This window comes from Bos javanicus, chromosome 12, assembly GCF_032452875.1.
Source record: "Bos javanicus breed banteng chromosome 12, ARS-OSU_banteng_1.0, whole genome shotgun sequence".
Taxonomy (NCBI): domain Eukaryota; kingdom Metazoa; phylum Chordata; class Mammalia; order Artiodactyla; family Bovidae; genus Bos; species Bos javanicus.
The window spans coordinates 34,604,547-34,625,675 of record NC_083879.1 but is presented as its reverse complement, the minus strand read 5'-3'; the positions used below and the strand labels follow the sequence as shown (position 1 = coordinate 34,625,675).

The window sequence follows — 21,129 nt, the reverse complement described above, 5'->3', positions numbered from 1 at the left end:
GAGCTTATGACTAATTCCCTCACCTCCTTCAAGTGTCTGCTCAAATGTCACTTCCAAGAGATTTGTCTTGACTATCCTATTTAAAACTGTGAGTGACACACGTTCCTATGAAACCCCGTAGACTCCCACCTCCTTTTCATGCTCACTGGTCTTTTGTTTCATCGTGTGAGGTACGACTTAGTGACTAAACAACAACAAAAATGAGGTACCCTGTAATTTAATTATGTATTAGGTTTATTGTGTACTTTCTGTCTTCCCCCTGTTGGAGTAGAAAATTCATCAGAGTCAATACCTACATCCATTTCATTCGCTTACATATTCTAAAAGCCTGGCCTAATAAATGCCCCACATATGTTAGCTAAAGGAATGACTTTGTGATGAGCAGGACCCTATAGGGTCTTCGCAAAACAGACCTCCCTCGCTGTCTCAGCAGGTCCTCCGCCTGCCTTTGTCTGTAGAAAAACTGTAGGCTCTTATGTTTTTCCCTGAGTCCCAAAGAGTAAATTTAACCAGAAAAGTGAGAAAATGCAGGAAGAAAGGAAACAGTCAAGCAAGACAAAATAATAGTTTAGTCGCTGAACAAAGTTGAAGATCTTTAGTTCCACCTCAAGGGCTGTAGAGGATATTCTGAGCCTTGTCCTTTGAGCTGTTTTGCAACTGCTGAATGAAACCCCACCAGGTGGGAGAAGTTAACTGCACACTGTCCAGAAGCACACAGACCCCAGATGAGTTGAAACCAGGTTGATTATGCTGACCCTGATAACCTTACCATCAACAAAATCAGAAGAAAGGTCCATGAGCCGACCACACAGCCCATGTCCCCTCCTTCACCCTGTCTTTATGAACCTGTCCCTGAAAGCTTTCAGGGAGTTCAGACTTAAGCACCAGCTTGCCTGGAGTTCTCGCTTGCAGTGAATGCTGCCCTTTCCTTCACCTTGACCCCGGGGTCAGCACACTTGCCTTACTGCATATGGGACTCGCTTTACTGCGTGTGGGTTAGAGGATTTGTTTGGTTCAGTAACAGTTAGTGTGGAGGGTCCTAACTGAAAGGCTGCACTGTGGTCCCCTGGGAAGGTGGACACTGGACACCGGATGGACCCTGGCAGAAGAGAGGCTGGTCCAGCCATTCTGGGCTTGTACCTGACCAGAGCTCTGTCTCTCTCCTTGACCAAACTTCAGAAGCTCCTCTGAGCTCTCTTTTCAATGAGTCTCATCCTCGGGCTCTATCTTTGAACGGCCTGGCCCAGTTTTAGCAAGAATCCCGCTGTCAGTGTAGCGAGACCTCCTCCCCCTTGAGGTCTGAGTAGCTTCCACGTCTGACCAAAGTCCTCCCCACCCACCCATGACATCTGAGCACCCTGGCCTGCTGTCAGCAAGTCAGTTCAGCCGGGGTCCCTGCCCTTGATGTCCCATTAATTTGCCATCCACTGACTCCCCTCTCTGTGCTCAGTGGCTGTAAATACCCAGCTCTCTATGCTGTATTCCAAGTTAAGCCAGATCTCTTCCACAGTTGCAATAGGTATTAAGTCTTAAAAAAGACTTCCTTACTATTTTAATAAGTGTCAGCATAATTTTTTCTTTAAAACCCTGTGAGTTTGAACAAGTCACATAACTTCAGTTTTCTCATTTCATCTCATCAATCCACTAAGATAGGATCTTTCAGATATTGTCACCAGCCTGAATCAACCCCAAATGGACCAAGCGCTTTAGCACCCTGAACTTAGAACTGTTTCTTCAGCACCTTAGGGGACAGGTTCCCCAAATCTGGTCCACCTCTCCGTATCCTGGAATCTGCTCTTTGCACAGTAACACACTGACACTCCAGAGGTCCCCTGGACACAATGGAAGGGAACCAGTCCCAAAGTACCCTTCAACAAGGGAGACCCGGGACTTCCCTGATGGTCCACAGGGAAGGGGACCCAGGTTCCGTCCCTGGTCAGGGAACTAGAGCCCACATGCAACTTAGAGTTCACATGCCCTAACTACAGAGTTCACATACTGCAACTAAAGATCTCTCATGCTGCAACTAAGATGCATTGCAGCTAAATAAGTTTTTTTTAAGTAATACCAACTCAATTTTAAGGTTAATATTCAGATGGTATAGTCAATAATATGCCTGCTTTTATCTTGACACATTTTAAACTGCTTATCACATAGATAATCTTCTTTTCCTGAATACTCACATAAATCCAGTGGGCTGGGAAGGCTCTGCATGTTAACACAGTGGGTAAGAGCAAGCCTTACAGCCTACACACGCCCCCTGAGCACTCAGTTACAGCGCCTAAGATCAAGCCCACCCCAGATCCTTTTTAGCTTTAAAAATTATTATCTTGCCCCTTAACAAAAAGACCAGGCAATCAAGTTTTACACAGTAAGGGTCTTAATGAGACCAGTTTTAAATATCTTAATAAAAATGTGTTTATAAAATAATCTTAAGATGCTTTGATGATGAACATATACTCTGTGTATTTATAAATGCTGTTGTATGCGGTCACTGACATTTTAGCTTTAAGGAAATTATAAGTTCTGAGGAAATTCTAAAGAGCCCAAAGCCTACAGGATGTAAATCTCTGCAAAGATATTCTCAAAGGTAATTTATACCTTGTTCTAGCTAAAAATAGGCTTGAGCACCTAGTGACTGCAAAGATGATCCAATCTGTTGGGTTTTTTTCACTGTCTCTTAGATGCTTCAAGTCAATCTTAATTGTTGAAAATATATGCTTAGTGTCAGCATCAAAATGTCTGTGTCATCACTGCTATTTAAAATAAATTTATACATGAAATTATTTCTAACAAATCTACTAACTGATAAGCTGAATGAAAATGAGTTAACATTTAATTGGGAAAAAAATCTACTTTCAAAACAAGAGGAAAGCACTATATGGAAGCAGTTTGCTGCTGCTGCTGCTAAGTCACTTCAGTCGTGTCCAACTCTGTATGATCCCATAGACGGCAGCCCACCAGGCTCCCCTGTCCCTGGGATTCTCCAGGCAAGAATACTGGAGTGGGTTGCCATTTCCTTCTCCAATGCATGAAAGTGAAAAGTGAAAGTGAAGTCGCTCAGTCGTGTCCCACTCTTAGCGACCCCATGGACTGCAGCCTACCAGGCTCCTCCATCCATGGGATTTTCCAGGCAAGAGTACTGGAGTGGGGTGCCATTGCCTTCTCCGATGGAAGCAATTTAGAAGGTTAAAAAAGAAAGAAAGAAAAAATCCACAGAAAATACTGTGATATCATTTGTATGATGCTATATGAGGGTTCCTCTATCAAGCTTAAACAATTTAGTGTCAGAAATAGCGAGAAAATTCATCTCAGATGACTTCTTATAATATTAGAAATAATCAAAAGTTCCAGTTTGTCAAAACTCAAACCCATTAAGTAGTCTCTGTTCCTGTGTTATTCTCACATTTGAATAACAATCGTCACAAGTTAATCCTGATTTGTTAAGAAGTAAGTTCAATTGAAAAAGTTACTCTTGAACTTCCTCTATCTAATGAATAAAGGTTTTCAAAAGGTAAATGAGAAAAACAAATATTGGGTTTTCCCAATGTTTCAAATTGGAAAGTCAAATTTAAAAAGTCCTTTTATTCATTGATGTCATTGGATTACAAGATGTGAGGACTTACCTGGTCTCTATGGCCCTAACTTTTTGATTATTGAACACACTATTTGAATACAGCCATCAAAAATCAATGAAAGAGTTTTTTGTTATAAGAAAAAAGGAACACAGAGAAATTTAAAGGGTAATTCTACATATCACTGATACTACATGTTTTTGCATATACCCTCAAGCTTATAAAATAAGTTCCTATAAAACAGCAACTAAATTTGCGGAAAGGAGCAAATGTTATCTTTTATCTTCATAGTTTATAAAGGAAAAGCAGAGAGTCCTCTCTCTTCTCTTAGCTTATCTGATACAATTCCAGGTACTTGACAGTTGTTATTTAATATTTTCCAAATAATCACAGGCCAGTGAAAGGCACCGATACATACATTTTATGAGGGAGAAAATAGGACACATCGAGTCAACTGTCCACTGTAAGAGCCACACCAGGAAACAGAACCCAGAACCATCTGGGAAATGGAAGGAATGATCGTCAACCCACGGGGCAAGTGTTATCCGCACAATCCCCATTTGAACCAACGTGTCTGGGGTTGATTCACTTTTACCTCAAGAGAGCTTCCCTCTGTTTTTGCCAACGAATGTTTCCTATGTGAAAACCCAGCAAGCCTTGAATCTCAGTGCAAAGTGCCGTAATTTAAAACATTCACTCATTTACCTATTATCCTGGGTCTCCATTATCACTTGTCTTCGAATATCTGTCTGGGAAAACCATGAAAATATTTTTCCTCCTTCCAAGTCGTTCCCATAAGCGTGGACTCCAGTCCAGCTTGTCTGGCCAGCAGAAAGACTGTTTCCCCCTCAGCGTCCATTCATCATCTGATGTGGGAAAGCATCGCTGTGTTTGGTGTCTGCGCTCCTTACAGCAGGGCTCTCCAGTCTCAGTGTCACCTCCCTGGGTTACGCCTGCTGATCAGCAGCCCACGGGCCTTCTTCAGGTAAAACTGATCAGCTAATGGATTCTGGCTTTTTCCCCCCCAAAAAAGAGGAGCTATTTTCATCTGAGAACCTTCCTTATTTCTTTCTGCAAGAAGTGGGAAAGATGTTGTGGATGTTCTTGGGCCCCGTGCTCCTCGCCCTCATCTCAGCAGACGTACGATACTCCCTGGCGAGTGCCCTTCTTCTTGCTCTGGTGACACCTGCATCTTGGCATCACTTCTGGGATCCTGAAAGAAAAACCAAGGAAAGGTTAAAAAGGAGTAGGGGAAAGTCCTCCAGTAAAGGCACAGAGGAGGCAGCTCCTTGTGGCTGACAGCCACAGTGCTGAGCTCCAGGGACTTTCTAATTATAAGCTGCTGCTTGCGTCGGAGCCCTGCCTAGGAGCATGGCACTTGGTCTCCGCTCACCACCAGTAGATACATGTCGTAACCGCACACGGCCGTCACTATAAATAAAAACACATCCACTTAGTTTCATGTTCTCACTCCCTACGCATTTCTCCTTATCCCTGCAATTCCCTGGCTTCGTCCAAGTGGAATATGTGCTTCGCACAATGTACCTTTTCTCAGGAACAGTACCCCAAGACCCAAACCTATGACTTTATACATTATAACACATCTGAAAATGAAACATCTATGTTTAATAAAAGAGTATCTTACTAGCAATACGCTTAAGAACCATGGGTGCCTGCAAGAGTCTAACATGTTAAGAAATAAACTAGAAGGAAAAAATGACAAACTTGGACAATCAGACTAAGCCAGAGGGGTGTATGAGACTGAATTTTCTACCCACTCCTGCAAGTATCATGGTTACAAATCCTTTATAATGTCCAAGGCATGACAAGTCTTAGACATGATGGCATTTCTTTGGGGGAGACAGCTGTGTGAAAGCAGGAAACTTTCACACATCTAAGAAATAGCAACTCTGCTGGCGGTGAGGGGAGACCAGGCACCATGCTCCTAGGCAGGGCTCCGATGCAACCAGCAGTTTATAATTAGAAAGTCCCTGGAGCTCAGAACCACGGAGCTTAGAAACACCAAGCTAAGTGGCGGTATTTCAGATGCTCGACTAGAAAGTGAGGGGCGGAAAACGAGAAAACCAGCTGCTGACTTATTCTGTTTTTGCTACCCAGCAATGTTGCCTTATGGAGAAGGCACTGGCACCCCACTCCAGTACTCTTCCCTGGAAAATCCCATGGACAGAGGAGCCTGGGAGGCTTCAGTCCATAGGGTCGCTAAGAGTGGGACACGACTGAGCAACTTCACTTTCACTTTTCACTTTCGTGCATTGGAGAAGGAAATGGTAACCCACTCCAGTATTCTTGCCTGGAGAATCCCAGGGACAGTGGAGCCTGGTGGGCTGCCGTCTATGGGGTCACACAGAGTCGGAAATGACTGAAGCGACTTAGCAGCAGCAGCAGCAGCAATGTTGCCTTGTAGACAAAAGTAATGTAGAGATCATAATCTAAGCTATATTTAGATCACCATAGATTCTTGGATTCATGAAAACCCAGGGAAGAAACTGAAGACTTGCTGCAAATTCTTCCCCAAACACTTCCCTAGTGACTTGATACCATAAAAATATCCTGGGTGCCATGAGTGAGTGAGATTAATGGAAACAAACCCATCCAAAATCTTATTCCTCTTTTATACGAAATCGTATATGAAATGGGCTTCCCTTGTGGCTCAGCTGGTAAAGAATCTGCCTGCAATGTGGAAGACCTGGGTTCAATCCCTGGGTTGGGAACACCCCCTGGAGAAGGGAAAGGCTGCCCACTCCAGTATTCTGGCTTGGAGAATTCCATGGACTGTATAGTCCATGGGGTTGCAGAGTCAGACACAACTGAGAGACTATCATTTTCATTTTCTGTCATCTGGGATGTTAACTAACCTTGTATCACCTGGCACATTTGACAAACTTGCTAACAGCAAAGAGCCTCATGGCAAATTATTGTAACTTTCCTCCAGATGGACAATGGATCATCGTTACAAAAAAAAAAAATTCTTTGGGTCCTTTTTCCTAAATAACTCTGAGCTGTAATGAATGCACATCACACACGTTTTTCTGCCATCATTTCTAGCAGGATACAGCGACTTTCCCCAGCATATTACTATGGTCAGGATACCATCTTTCTCCTGACCCCTACTGAGCTGCTGTCTGAACGGTTTTGTCAAAGGGAGAAATGCACTGAAGATGTGCCCCCCTGCACCCACACTGGGACCCAAGGACCACCACGTTCTAACCACTCATGACCGCTCGCTAGCAATCCCATCTTCAGTTTTAGTATAACTTCTGTTATGAAATCTGACCCACGATTTGGAATTCCAGAAACTATTTCCCTTTTTTGGACACTGAACCATTTGTACATGTGAGTGTCCCCAGGACTTGTCTTAATCCCTGATTATTCAAAACTCACCCTCTGCAGCTGAACAACTATACTTGCCAGTGACCATGCAAGTGGGTAAGAGAAGGCAGTGAACTGCCTGGGACATCAGTTTCCCAAATGACAGTCACAAATTATAGTCATTTCATAATGTTTCTCATATTTGAGATGCAGCATACCATTCTGAGGATCTTTGGCCTACTATGTATCACCTCTTTGATTATTTACTTAATGTTTTTCTTTCTTAAAATAACTCTCTACTTAAATATAAAAGGAAACTTTCCACCCACAATATAAATGGAAACCCAGCACCACTTTCCACAAATAGAGGGTAGCTCTAAAAAGAAACAAAAGGAATCTTATTAAATTCTGATTGAAAGCAAGTGCCCACGAAAAACACTGAGGCTTTGACTTGCTCCTTCTTCATTATAGAGGGGGTTTTGTAGATTTATGGGACATTTCTTTGGAAGGAAAATTATGACCAACCTAGATAGCATATTCAAAAACAGAGACATTACTTTGCCAACAAAAGTCCGTCTAGTCAAGGCTATGGTTTTTCCTGTGGTCATGTATGAATGTGAGAGTTGGACTGTGAAGAAGGCTGAGTGCCGAAGAACTGATGCTTTTGAACTGTGGTGTTGGAGAAGACTCTTGAGAGTCCGTTGGACTGCAAGGAGATCCAACCAGTTCATTCTGAGGAGATCAGCCCTGGGATTTCTTTGGAAGGAATGATGCTAAAGCTGAAACTCCAATACTTTGGCCACCTCATGTGAAGAGTTGACTCATTGGAAAAGACTCTGATGCTGGGAGGGATTGGGGGCAGGAGAAGGGGACGACAGAGTGTGAGATGACTGGATGGCATCACTGACTCGATGGACATGAGTCTGAGTGAACTCTGGGAATTGGTGATGGACAGGGAGGCTTGGCATGCTGCGATTCATGGGGTCGCAAAGAGTCGGACACGACTGAGCGACTGAACTCAACTGAACTGATTATTTATTTAAAATATTTCTCCTGTTCCTTTCTTTCTTTCTTCTGCTGACATTTTCATCACTAGTGTGTTATGCTGCTGAACTGAACTGAACTGATGGGACATTTACTGCCTTCAATAATTTCATTCAGGAAAATGAATGACTGAAAATTAAGTATCCATTTCAAGACCTTAGAAAAAAGATTACGGGGATAAATCCAAAGAAAATAAGATTGAGAGTAGATAAGAGTAGAATTAACAAAATAGAAAACAAAGATACAATGGAAAAGTGAGTTATTTTAAAAGTCTAATAAAATTGGCCAATTTGCAGCAAGACTGATCAAGATAAAAGAAGTAATATACATAATATATACATATATATAGGGATGAAAGTGGGATGCATCAGGAATTTAAAAGATAACAGAATATTATTTTTTAAACTTCATTTATTTATTTATTTGTGGTCATGCCATGTGGCTTGCAAGCTCTTACATCTCCTACCAGTAATGGCTACATTCTGTGCTTCCCAGATGGCACTAGTGGTAAAGAACCTTCCTGTCAATGCAGGAGATGTAAGAGACGTGGGTTCGATCCCTGGGTCAGGAAGATCCCCTGGAGTAGGAAATGGCAACCCACTCCAGTATTCTTGACTGGAAAATCCCATAGACAAGAGGAGCCTGTCCAGATACAGTCCATGGGGTCTGACAGTCCATGGGGTCACAAAGAGTTGGACATGACTGAAGTGACTTAGCATGTCACCAGGAATTGAACTCAGACCCGAGCAGTGAAAGTGCAGAGTCCTAACCACTGGACCACCAGGGAATCCCCTAAAAATAACTCTAAGGTAATGAATTTTCAACTTTTGAAAATAGACTAAGTATTGAAAAAATATAAAGTACCAGACAAATTCAAGAAACAAGTCAATCCAAAATAGTTTCATTCACTGATATTTAAAATCTCTCCAAAGGGAAAACATTAGGCTAAATGGTTTTACTGGAAAGATATACCAAATATTCAATAAGCAAGGTAACTCTAAAACAACAAAGTCTACCAGAAAACATAAAAACAAACAATATGCCCAAAAATGTCATCTGTCTGATAATATTCCCAAATCCAGTTATCTAAACCAGACTGGCATAATATGGAAAAGGAAAATTACTGGCCAATGTCATTCATGAACACAGATGCAAAAATTCTAAATACATATTAGCAAGCTGAATACAGCATATATAGTATAATATAAGATAATAGTTTATGACCTAATTGATTGGGCTTATCAGAGGATCAAATTCCATACCCATTAAAGACCTTCTGTCAAATAGGAAAGAAAACAAAAAACATTTAGTAAAGAGGAAATAGATGGGAACTTCTTACTGAGCAAACCTCACACCGGGCTATCTCCATGTCTAGTAAACACTTCACTGGACAGGGACAGGAGGTGGGGGAATCATCACCTTTCACAGGTGGGACATTCAAAAAGTATTTCAGACAAGTCAATAGAATTAATGATAGAGTTGATCCAGATTACTGATAGAAGTTCAACTGTAGTTCTACACACCAGCAAAAGTTTTTTTAAGGTATTTTTAGAGACAACCATTTATAATACCAAGAAAAAAAAAGTTACCTTGGAATAATTATAACAAAAAACTTGTATAAAAAGTTTAGGTAGAAAATCTATAAACTTGAACAAAAGACACCCTTTAAAAATGGTGATATGTACATGATGCAGGGCAGGAAGGATCAATATCACTGAAATGCCCCCTCTCCTCCAATTGGTCTTTTAATTCAAAGACATTCCAATCAAAATCCCAACAACCTTTCAAAATAATATTTGAAATTCTAAAAGTTCTATGGGAAACCAAGGGGGTAAAAATAAAGACAGTCTTTCAGGAGTATGAGGGGGAAGACTTGCTTTGCTAAATAGAAACTGTAATGTAAAACTATAATACCTGAGTTGGTATGGTATTCAAACAGAAACAATCAAAGGGTATAAAGCTCAGAAACAGATCCTTGCATTAATGGAAACTTGATAGGTGACAGAGGTGTTGGTAGAGTACAGTGGGGAAAGCTGGACCATTCAAGAAATGTTACTGGGACAAGTGCTTACCCACCTGGAAATAGAAATGTATTTGAACCTCACAGTGCACACAAGTATCAATTCCAGGTGATTAAGGGCATCAGTGAGACAATCAAACCGTAAGGTTTCTAGAAAGAAATTGAACCCAATATCCTCATGACCTCAGGGTAGAAATGAACTCTTTAAACAGCAGATAGAAAGCACGAACCACAGAAGAAAAAGATGACTACATTCAAACCACATTAAAAAGATGAACATCTCAAGCTACGCACATCAGGAGAACATACTTGCCACACAAATAATCAACACAGAACTCTTGAAAATAAAAAATAAACTACCTCAAAAGAAAGTGGGCAAAAGAGTCTAATTTATACATACTCTTTTGCCCAAATTTGCTACCTCCAATTGTATCTCATTATTAAATGGTATTTCCATTTAATAATGGTAAAAATTAAATGTCTACTATACTGTGTCTCCAGCATGGGATAATGTTGAAAATACATTTATAACATGATAGAGTAGTATATAATGACAGCTTTGTTTGAAGTAGTATCTTTAATATCTTTCATTTATTATCATAATAGCTGCTCATTAAGAATGAGGTACAGATGGACTAATAGACTCAACAAACAAGGTTTTTAAAAAGAGGAAGAGGAAAAAAGGGGAGGGGAGGCAAGGAGAGAAGAGATTTGCAGAAAGGGTCACCCTTGCATTGCAACCTCATTTTTGCTGCCTTTGTGAGGAGTATCTAGAGAAGGCAATGGCACCCCACTCCAGTACTCTTGCCTGGAAAATACCATGGACAGAGGAGCCTGGTAGGCTGCAGTCCATGGGGTCACTAAGAGTCAGACATGACTGAGCGACTTCACTTTCACTTTTTACTTTCATGCATTGGTGAAGAAAATGGCAACCCACTCCAGTGTTCTTGCCTGGAGAATTCCAGGGATGGCGGGGCCTGGTGGGCTGCCGTCTATGGGGTCACACAGAGTCGGACACAACTGAAGTGACTTAGCAGCAGCAGTGAGGAGCATCTATTCCATCCCTAAACACCACTCATGCCCTCTCTTCTTATCAAGGTATGCACCCAAGGCCTTGTGAAACCACCCTGAGAACTTACTCCCCAAGCATTCAAAGTATTCCTCAGGGTTCCCAAGACCCCCTCGGTACCAAATAGATCATTCTTCATTCATATGAAATTCTGCACATGGTATTTAAATAATACTATTTATTTAATAGTATTAAATAGGGGAGAAAAATTTGCTACCTCCAATTGTATCTCTTTGGCATGAGAATGAATTTGGGCTGATAAGCCACATAGATGGACCTGGAGGTTATCATACTAAGTGAAGTAAGTCAGAAAGGAAAAGACAGATACCATATGACATCACTTATATGTGGAATCTAAAATGTCACACAAGTGAACTTATTTACGAACAGACTGATAGATGTAGAGAACAGACCTGTGATTATTAACAGAAAGGCAGTCAGGGAGGGATGGACTGGGAGTTTTGGGGTTAGTAGATGCAAATTAGGACTTCTCTCATAGCTCAGTAGGTAAAGAATATGTCTGCAATGCCGGAGATCTGGGTTTGATTTCTGGGTCGGGAAGATCCTCTGGAGAAGGAAATGGCAACCCACTCCACTATTCTCACCTGGAGAATCCCATGGACAGAGGAGCATGGCAGGCATTCATGGCATCACAACAGTTGGACACAACTTAGCAACTAAATCACCACAGATGCAAACCGTTATATATAGGATGAATAAACTACAAGGTCCTACTGTGCAGCACGGGGAACTATATTCAATACCCTGTGATAAAGCATCATGGAAAAGAATGTATGTATTTATGCATGTATAATTGACTCACTTTATCACCTAAGGACTGATTTCCCTTAGGATTGACTAGTTGGATCTCCTTGCCGTCCAAGGGCCTCTCAAGAGTCTTCTCCAACACCACGGTTCAAAAGCATCAATTCTTTGGTGCTCAGCTTTCTCTATGGTCCTTCTCTCACATCCATGCATGACTACTGGAAAATTTAGGCTGATGCTTTGTAAAGCCCCAAAGACTCAGGAAGAAGCTTTGACCTTCTCACTAACTATCTACAGGAACACAGAGCGTCTATTCCAGGATGGGCCATCGCCGTACAGAACTGTGGTATGAACTAGGCACACGGACAGGGAGGACCCTGCAGAGTCTGTCTGCTGCAGTTCGCCTGTGTCCCATTGTCACTGCCTGGTCCAGCAAACAGCCGTTTACCAAACGTTTGCTTTCCTATCTCCGGGTCAGTTGCCTTCCTCCCCTTTGAAGTCCCAAACCACTACCGCCATTACCCTGTCTTTAGCTGAAGATGGTACTTAAGTTGAGGGCTCTGGCCATTTCAGTGAATTATTCAGTCCCTGGGTCTCTCCATGTATCTGTGCTTGTCACTCAGTCGTGTCTGACTCTTTGCGACCCCATGGACTGTAGCCTGCCAGGCTCCTCTGTCCATGGGATTTTCTAGTCAAGACTACTGGAATGGGCTGCCATTTCATTCTTCAGGGGATCCTCCCAACCCAGGGATTGAACCTGGGTCTCCTGCATTGCAGGCAGATTCTTTACCATCTAAGCCAGACTCCTTAATAAAATTTTGTTTGATTTTCTCATCTTACTCCTCAGACAAAGCAGAACTTAGAAGGTAGATGAAAATTCTTCCTTATAGTTTCCTCATTTTATAGGTTAAGACACCAAAGCTAAAAGAGGTTAGGGGCTGTGCCCACAGCCTATGGGTGAGGAGAAGGGGACAAGATGACAGATGTCCTCAGGACCTGTCAATGTCAGTTACTGAGACATTAATTCTGCAGGTGGGGTGCGAGACAGCAAGTGTGTCACACCTTCAAGAGCATCTGGGGACACCAGGAAGTGACCCGCCCCAGCAGACCTCTCCACCCCACGTAGGGGATTTCAACAATAAACCAGGCTACTTTCACAGAATAACACTGAAAAACATAGAGCACATCAACGTTTACAAAGCCTCTGTTACATATTATTTTACTTATTCTCATGATTACTTTGTGCTAATCCAAGATCAAAATATATAGACAAAAGAAATATTAAAATGTCTTAATTCTCAATATGTGATTCACACACACACACTCACACCTTTATTCAATTCAACAAATATCCATTTCTTGGTGTGCAGTGGCCAAACCGTCTATATATGAAGATAAATGAACACATCTCTCCCTATAATTAAGTGTGTGTGTGTGTGTGTGTGTGTGTGTGTGTGTTAGTCGTTCAGTCATATCCAACTCTTTGTGACCCCATGGACTGTAGCCCACCAGGCTTCTCTGTCCATGGGATTCTCCAGGCAAGAACACTAGGGTGGAGTGCCATTCCCTGCTCCAAATTAAGTGTATATTTATTGCTATTTCATCCTTATTGTTTTAAACCATAGAAATGTTTTGTTCCTTGCTGACTATCACTATATAGGATTTTTATACTCTATGTTTAATGTTTCTATTGTATATAAATCTCCATCTGATAATGAATCCATTTTTGAGTGCTTCAGTATACCACACGTTTACTTCTATAAATCCTTTACAATGACAATACATGGAAGATAAAAGCTACTAGCCTTTCCTATGGCATCTAATATGATTGAACAGCAGTCTAATGCAATTTTAAACATAAGAAATATAAACATTCAAGCTATCCATACTAATAAATTTGACAGTTCCTCAATAAGAAAAATCAAATTAATCATGATATGTTAAATCTAGGGTTTTTTTTTTTTACTGCTTTCATGATAATTTTGTCTTTATTTCATTAACATGATCAAGAATATCAGAATATCCTAAATTTTGAATACAGTGGAAATGTTACTGATAGTAAAACTGTAATGTAGTGTGGTGAGATTACGTTGCAGAGGTGCAGTGTTTTTAATTTGTTAGAGTGGTTTTATAGATACTGTCTTGTTTCAGTCTCATAAGAGCCTAGTGATTTGGTAGCAAATTAAGGAAATTGGTGTCCAGGAAACTCAAGCACCATCTCAAGGACTTAAACTAAGGCTTTTACTCCATCTCTTACCTTAGTCCTGCTATTGACTGCCGGACACAATACAGACGCTGAACTATTATGTCCTCTGCCCATACATTTCCCCAAAGGGGAAGTCGGCTGCCCCTCTCATATCACTGAAGGTGGAGGCCACGGCCTGGGACTCACATAATCTCTCGTGCCCTGCCTTCCTCACGGTGGCCCAGGACAGCTGGCCCCATCCACACAGAGTCATCGCAAAGACCAGCCTGAACAACATATATAAGTACCTAATGAACTGCAGGCCAGTCCCGCACATACGAGACGCCAGTCTTTGCTCATGGAATATTCTCTAACACACGAAGGGACATGACAAGCTCATGGTCTCTGCCCACTGACCCTTGTCCTTCTCTTACGCATCAGGGGCCAAACAGTTGGTGGCCTACAGTGGCAATTAAGGAACCGGCCTGGTGGTCAGCCCTGGCCAGCTGTGGAATCCACGCATTTGGCCTCATCACCCGAAGCCACTGCCCACCGCTAATACGAACACTGTGTGTCCATCCAGCAAAAGTGCCCTGCTTTGGCAGCCCAGGCTTTCCCATGGCAGGCGGGGTTGGCACCATGTATGATCTCATTCAAGGAGCAGGAAAGAAACATGCCAGCTCCACTTACCAGGGCGAACGTTTCTTTGAGTTGCTCTACTTGAAACAGAAACAGGTCAGACACCCAGGGTTTAAATCATGACCACGTGACCGAGGGCCGTGTCTAAGGAAGTGGGGACTCGAGAGGGCCCCTCCCCCTTCACTGTTCTCAACAACCCTGAGCTCTACCTGTCTCAACCACACCAGTCTCCCTAGAAACAGTCTTTTCACCCCTTTATAGCAAAGACTCAAGCCAGAAGAGACTTCAGTGACCTCTTGCGAATAGAACACACATTTCTCTAAAGATGGGAATTAAAAATCAGTATTACTTTTCATCATGCTCAATCAGACACATTCACACACAGCTTAATCCTCTATGATGTGCTGAAAAATTCACCCTTGAAAGTCCCTAACATTACAGAAACAAGGAGCCAGTGCAGACAGACTCCTGACCCACAGGAGCCTTCACTGGAATTACCCTCGGAATAACAGTATTGCTCTCCTTGCTTTCAGAGCAAAACATGAGTCAGCACTGACTTGAAAAAGGCATCTTTGCAAAACAGAGAAGTCAGATTAATTCACCTTATAAATCAAGAACCCAAAATGTAAGACAAAGGAAGAATTGCAGCCATTCTTAATAACAGAACTGCCTGGGCATGGTCTACTGGAGAGAAGGTCATGGTCACTAGAACCATTACATGACCCCAGATAAACATCCCTGAAATGGAAGATTTACATAATACGCTTTACAGAGCCCAGACGTGGAGTTAAAGGTAACAGATACTTATTATGTAGGACGCTTGATGGTGTGTCCTGTGTGCCTGCTCGGTCATGTCTGACTCTTTGTGACCCCATGGACTGCAGGTTCCTCTGTCCATGGGGATTCTCCAGGCAAGAGTACTGGAGTGGGTTGCCATTTGCTTCTCCATGGGATCTTCCCAACCCAGGGATTGAACCCGTGTCTTGAGTCTGCTGCACTGCAGGTAGATCTTTTACCACTGGCACCAGCTGGGAAGTCCTCATGTGTGTACGTGTATGTGTGTGCAATTAAAGATTTCCAGTAGAATGTACTGCATAAAAAATACCGTATATCAAATCTAATAAGAAAAATGTATAAATTATCTGCTCAAGTGTCCCAAGTGTTCTCTTCTGTGTTATACAAACCTTCCTTGTCTTTGCAAGAAGGTCCTCCAGAATGTCTTGTTCACCTTTGCCTCCCCTGGTCAGATGCAAGGCCGTGGATACAGAAGGTATTCAATAGAGAATGAATCATATCATCACTCTGGCCATTTCCAGGTAACAAGAGACATCTGTACGTTCACAGCATGTCTTGAATCGAGCGGATCTAGTGTCAGCATTTGGTCCATCAGAGGGTGGAGCTAATTGTTGGAGACAAGGATCTGGAGGGGCTACCACTGGAATAAGCTCCCTGGAGTCTCAGATTGACCTTTAAAAGCTCAATTATCTTCCAAGTTTATACAAAATTAATATGCCGTATGGGTGAATTGTATTAGTATGTGAATGATATCTCAATAAAACTTTTACCTTTTTTTTAGATTTTTTTTAATGTGGACCGTTTTTAAGTCTTTATTGAATTCATTACAATATTGCTTCAGTTTTATGTTTTAGTTTTCTGGCCTTGAGGATCTTAGCTCCCAGGCCAGATATGGAACCCCTGCCACCTGCACTGGAAGGTGACGTCTTAACCCACTGGACCATTAGGGAAGTCCCTCAGTAAAGCTTTTAAAAATCATACATTAAAGATAGATTATATGATTGAAGCAGATCGCATTTGATATTATCTAATACTATTATCTGACTTTTTGAAGGGAAAAGTAATATGCACTCACTCACTGGAAAACTCAAGTTTCTCTAGAAGCCTTGGGGAGGGGACTTTGCCCACGTGACATCTGACAGTGGTGGGATGGGGGGAGAGGGGTGTGGCCATTGAGCATTTAAGGAGGAGGAAGTTGAGTCCATTTAAGAGGAAAATGAGTCCATTTAAGGAGGAAAATGGTCACTGAGTCCATTTAAGGAGGAGGAAATTGAGCCTCTGCAAGACGAAGCATCACAGCTAGTCTCACATGCAGTCAGTTTTAAACCATGTTATCTGACTTCAAATAAATACATTTAAAATCTTGGGTATTTTTTTCAGTCATTAGCAGGGCCTCTGAGGAACATGAGGTGACTGGGACACACTCTTCAGGATCAGAATCTTCTTAGGATAATCATGTGGTTTAAACATTTCATAGACAAAAGCTTTAGTCAATAAACCCAGGGAGATGCTTGGCATATTATACAAAATTGATGAAGACTGGATGTAATTTATATTGTAAGTTTAAAAACCTAACAAGTTAGTATCTTTATGCCCAATGAAATGAAATGAAATATTAGTTACTCAGTTGTGTTCAACTCTTTTCGATCCCACGGACTGTAGCCCACCAGGCTCCTGTGTCCATGGGATTCTCCAGGCAAGAATACTGGAGTGGGTTACCATTTCCTTCTCCAATGAAGTAACCATTATTTATCAAGTAAGGTTCTGCTTACATAAGGGTGCCAGATTTAGCAAGTAAAAATATGCCTAGTTTAATTTGAATTTCAAACAAATAATTTTTTTAGATTATGTTTATCTTATACAATAGTTTCTGTAATTCATCTGGTAACCCTATTAGGACTTTTTTAATGGTTAAATGCATCATTGCATTAAAAACAAGGAGAAAGACTGAACCTCTATTCATATGGTAAAACAGTACACAAATTCCAGATGCAGCAAAAATCCAAACTTCTCTCTAGGACTTAGTACTTTAATGAAATAAGAAGTTCTATGAAGTTTAAATCATCACCCATAAAAATATTCAAGCAGCTTTGACTTTTTTTTTTTAATGTCATTTCAGAACACGTGAAAAAGCTATGTGAACAGCAGAGCCCATATTTTCTGGACTAGATGACAGACTGGTGGTCTCAGCCAGAGCAAAATACTGAAAACAGACGTTTGTCTGGATGGAACATTGCTGTAAGTGAATCACCAATGTCCCTGACAAGACAGAGAAGCCCTGTGGCATCCTGGGCTTCACATGGCCATGACCTCTGGGTGCCCTGATGCAGGGCCCCATGGTGCAGGGGTCAGTATTCAGGGAGGGGCGCTGATCTCAGCGTTCACTGACGTCCAGTGAGAAAAGCGAAACTGGAGACTGTCCCATCAACCCCCTCTTTCTACAAATCAGGAATGGTCAGGCCTCTACTCTGTCTTAATTTTACATTTAATAATGTGCAAAATGGGCTGCCTGCTTCATAAGGCTGCTGTGAGAATGGAGAGGCAACAAGCATTAAATCGTGGAATTTGATGGAATAATTGTTATAAACTGAGTATGTCAGGCCTTGAAGGAAATGTAAAGACGGTCTACACCATACATCTCACGTCAGAGCTGAGGTTAAATGGCTCTCCAATTAGCACAGAGAGAAGCCAAGGCTGAGACAGGGCCACACCCCTGGTTCCCAGGCCGTGGCCCTTCCCACTTTGTTGTGTCTCCTGAGGCACGGGTACAATGGCCCATCCTGACTGCAGTCTGACACAAGGCGCTCAGTGCGGCGTTTCAGGGAGGCAAAGGTGGCGAGGAGAAAGGAGAAAGGCACGTAAAATAGAAACGAAAGCAGTCCCAGCATGGGCAGTAGGAAAAGCAGGTTACCACCCTGGTTGTCCACCATCAGAACCACCAGAGGAACTGTTCCCATTTCCAGTTTGGCGCCCTTTACATCATTCTCTTAGCGGTCCTCAGTTGGACTCACTGCAGGACTATTGATGTCCTCAATTCTGCCATCACTCAGGACTTAAAGGGACCTAGGGAAAGGGACGGGCCCTTCCTCCTCCAGCAGAACACGCCTGTGCCGACATGGAAATGTCTGCATCACTTTTACAAGAGATCCTTCCCTCTGCTCTCTCAGTCGTGTCCAACTCACCACAACCCCATGGACTGTAGCCCGCCAGGCTCCTCTATCCGTGGGATTCTCCAGGCACGAATACTGGAATGGGTTGCCATGCCTTCCTCCAGGAGATCTTCCCAACCCAGGGATCAAACCCATGTTATCTGCATTGGCAGGGGGATTCTTTTACCACTGAGCCACTTGGGAAGCCCTAAGGGATCCTTATGAAGTACTGAGTATGTTTTATGTACTCAGAGGTGATTAAGAAGCACTTGGTCACACGATCATTTCAAAATCCATTCCTTCAGGGACACGGTAGAGAACCCTCTTTAGCCTGCTTCCCCATTGATGGGTGGACAGGTAGCTAGAAGAATTGAATGGGAAAATGACAAAACATCCCCTGAGTAGCTACATCTGTGCCAAGGATGGTGCTGGGTGCCTTCAGACAAACTGGCTCATCTCAATCCTAGAAAACTGTGTGAACAATTGCCATCATCTTTAGCATAGGAAGGAACTGAGGCTCACAGAAGCTGAGGGGGTTTTCAGGGGTCTGCAGAGCTGAGATCTGAACCCAAGTCTTCTGATAGCAAACCCAGCGTAGAGCAACATGAGATGTGCTAATGTAAGCTGCTGCTGCTGCTGCTAAGTCGATTCGTGTCTGACTCTGTGCGACCCCATAGACGGCAGCCCACCAGGCTTCCCCGTCCCTGGGATTCTCCAGGCAAGAACACTGGAGTGGGTTGCCATTTCCTTCTCCAATGCATGAAAGTGAAAAGTGAAAGTGAAGTCGCTCAGTCGTCTCCGACTCTTCTCGACCCCATGGACTGCAGCCCACCAGGCTCCTCCGTCCATGGGATTTTCTAGGCAAGAGTACTGGAGTGGGGTGCCATTGCCTTCTACTGATGTAAGCTAACCTTCTCTTAAAGTAAGGCTGTCATGAGGCTTCCCTTCCTATCATGTGAAGAACAGAAAACACCATTTTAATCATGGAAAAGATCTCGAAAACCAAACAAGGAGCCAGGAAGATATGAGAATATGGTTGGTTTGAAAGAGAAACTGAAGGAGCCTTGACCTCGACAGAAAAGGAGCAGTTTGGCCAGGCAAAAAGCCAAAAAGGTAAAGAAAGGATGAAGGGACGGCCGCGGGAGGAAGGAGGACAAGGAACTGGGTGTCATTTGTCCATGATGAGAAAGAAGACTTTGCGGCAAGATTAGGGACAGCCAGCCGGTTAGTCCTGAGTAAAACCAGTGGGACGTGATGCCCGTGCACTAACCTAATACATGCCTGGTTATCCATGTATACAGCTTTAAGAACCAACATGCGAGATCTGCCTTCCAAGTGACAAATAAAATGAGGTTGAGGATCTATCACTCCCATCCGCACTGGAGAAGTCAGAGCTCCCTGGGTTATAACTCCAGGGAGCACATGGGGTTGACCTGCATTCCGCCTTTTATCCAAACGGGCTCTCCTCACACAGGGAAGACAAAGTCACACAAAATTCAAGCCCAAACACTGGCACGTCAGAAACAAACCTAGCCCTCTTCACCGAGGTATCAACCTTGTTTTAAGAAACAGAAAAGGAGCGAGAGATTTTTCGTTGTTGTTAAAACTGGGATACTCTTTCTAAGAATTTAAGGATCACTGATTAAAATATAATTTAATAACTGTGGAAAACGTGGTCCACTCAAAGCAGGGTGTTCCAATATTGCTATGTAAGATAACTGGGTGATATGTGTGGACTCATTTCAGGGCGTGCAGTTTCAAGAACAATTGCTCTACATCAGGCTGGAAGGCACTTGGGGGATCCCGCTTTACAATTCAACAGGACACTCCCGGGCCCACACTCCACGTTACAGCAAAGGATCCTTTGTGAGCAGACCCAGAAGCCTTGCTGGAAATGAAAATGACAAAGCCGGGCTGTCTGAGCATCTCGGCGGGGGTGGGTCGCCTCGCCCACCGCCGCAGGCCGAGGCCCAGACTAGGGGGAGAGGAGAAAGAGACCCTTCCTCACCGCGGCCAGGGGCGCTCCAGAAGCGCCCCAGTCCTCTCCAAAGACGGCTCCCCCATCGGCCGCAGGGCCCGGCGCCTCCCCCAGCCCCGCGGGGCCCGCACTCCCGGGGCCCCCTCCGGGCCCCCAGCCGGGGCCTCACACGCTCACCGGGGCTGCCAGGGCCGCGTCCGCCCTTTGTTGTCCTTGTGTCCCGTCAGCGGGTCCGGCGCGACTGACCCCGCAGCCGCGCTGGTCCAGGCCCCGAGCCGGTGCCGCAGTCAGCAGCCCGCCCTCCCCACCCGCACGCATGCTTTTTTTTTTTTTTTTTAAAGAGATAGAACCATCCCCAATCTCCGGTGTCGATAATGCTGCACCAGGCTGCCTGCTGGCTTGGGCTGGTGACACAGACCACAGAGAGCCCGCTGTCCCTTCTCTTCTGACTGCAGAGATTCATTCGGAGGGAGGCACGGCTGCAGGAGGTCATCTCCGCTGGACCCTGGGAGACCTAGCGCGTCGGTTACCTTAGACAAGTTTTTAGCGGGTGGCATTTTCCCACGGAAAACAGAGTCCC

General features: G+C 43.4%; 1 protein-coding gene across 3 annotated transcripts in view; it reads right to left on the bottom strand.

Annotated features, from left to right (window-relative positions):
• Positions 1 to 20,833, bottom strand: part of SACS (sacsin molecular chaperone) — an 84,931-nt gene extending 64,098 nt beyond the window's left edge. For 2 of the 3 annotated variants that reach the window (XM_061434961.1, XM_061434964.1), the window contains exons 1-2: positions 20,727 to 20,833; positions 4,281 to 4,788 (exon numbers count right to left, since the gene is read on the bottom strand). In XM_061434961.1, the coding sequence (XP_061290945.1) occupies positions 4,281 to 4,300 (20 nt within the window). In that variant the 5' untranslated portion in view covers positions 4,301 to 4,788; positions 20,727 to 20,833. Of the gene's footprint in view, positions 1 to 4,280; positions 4,993 to 20,726 lie in introns of those variants that run through there. The other variant, XM_061434962.1, reaches the window with a different exon arrangement.
• Positions 20,834 to 21,129: the final 296 nt, after the last annotated feature.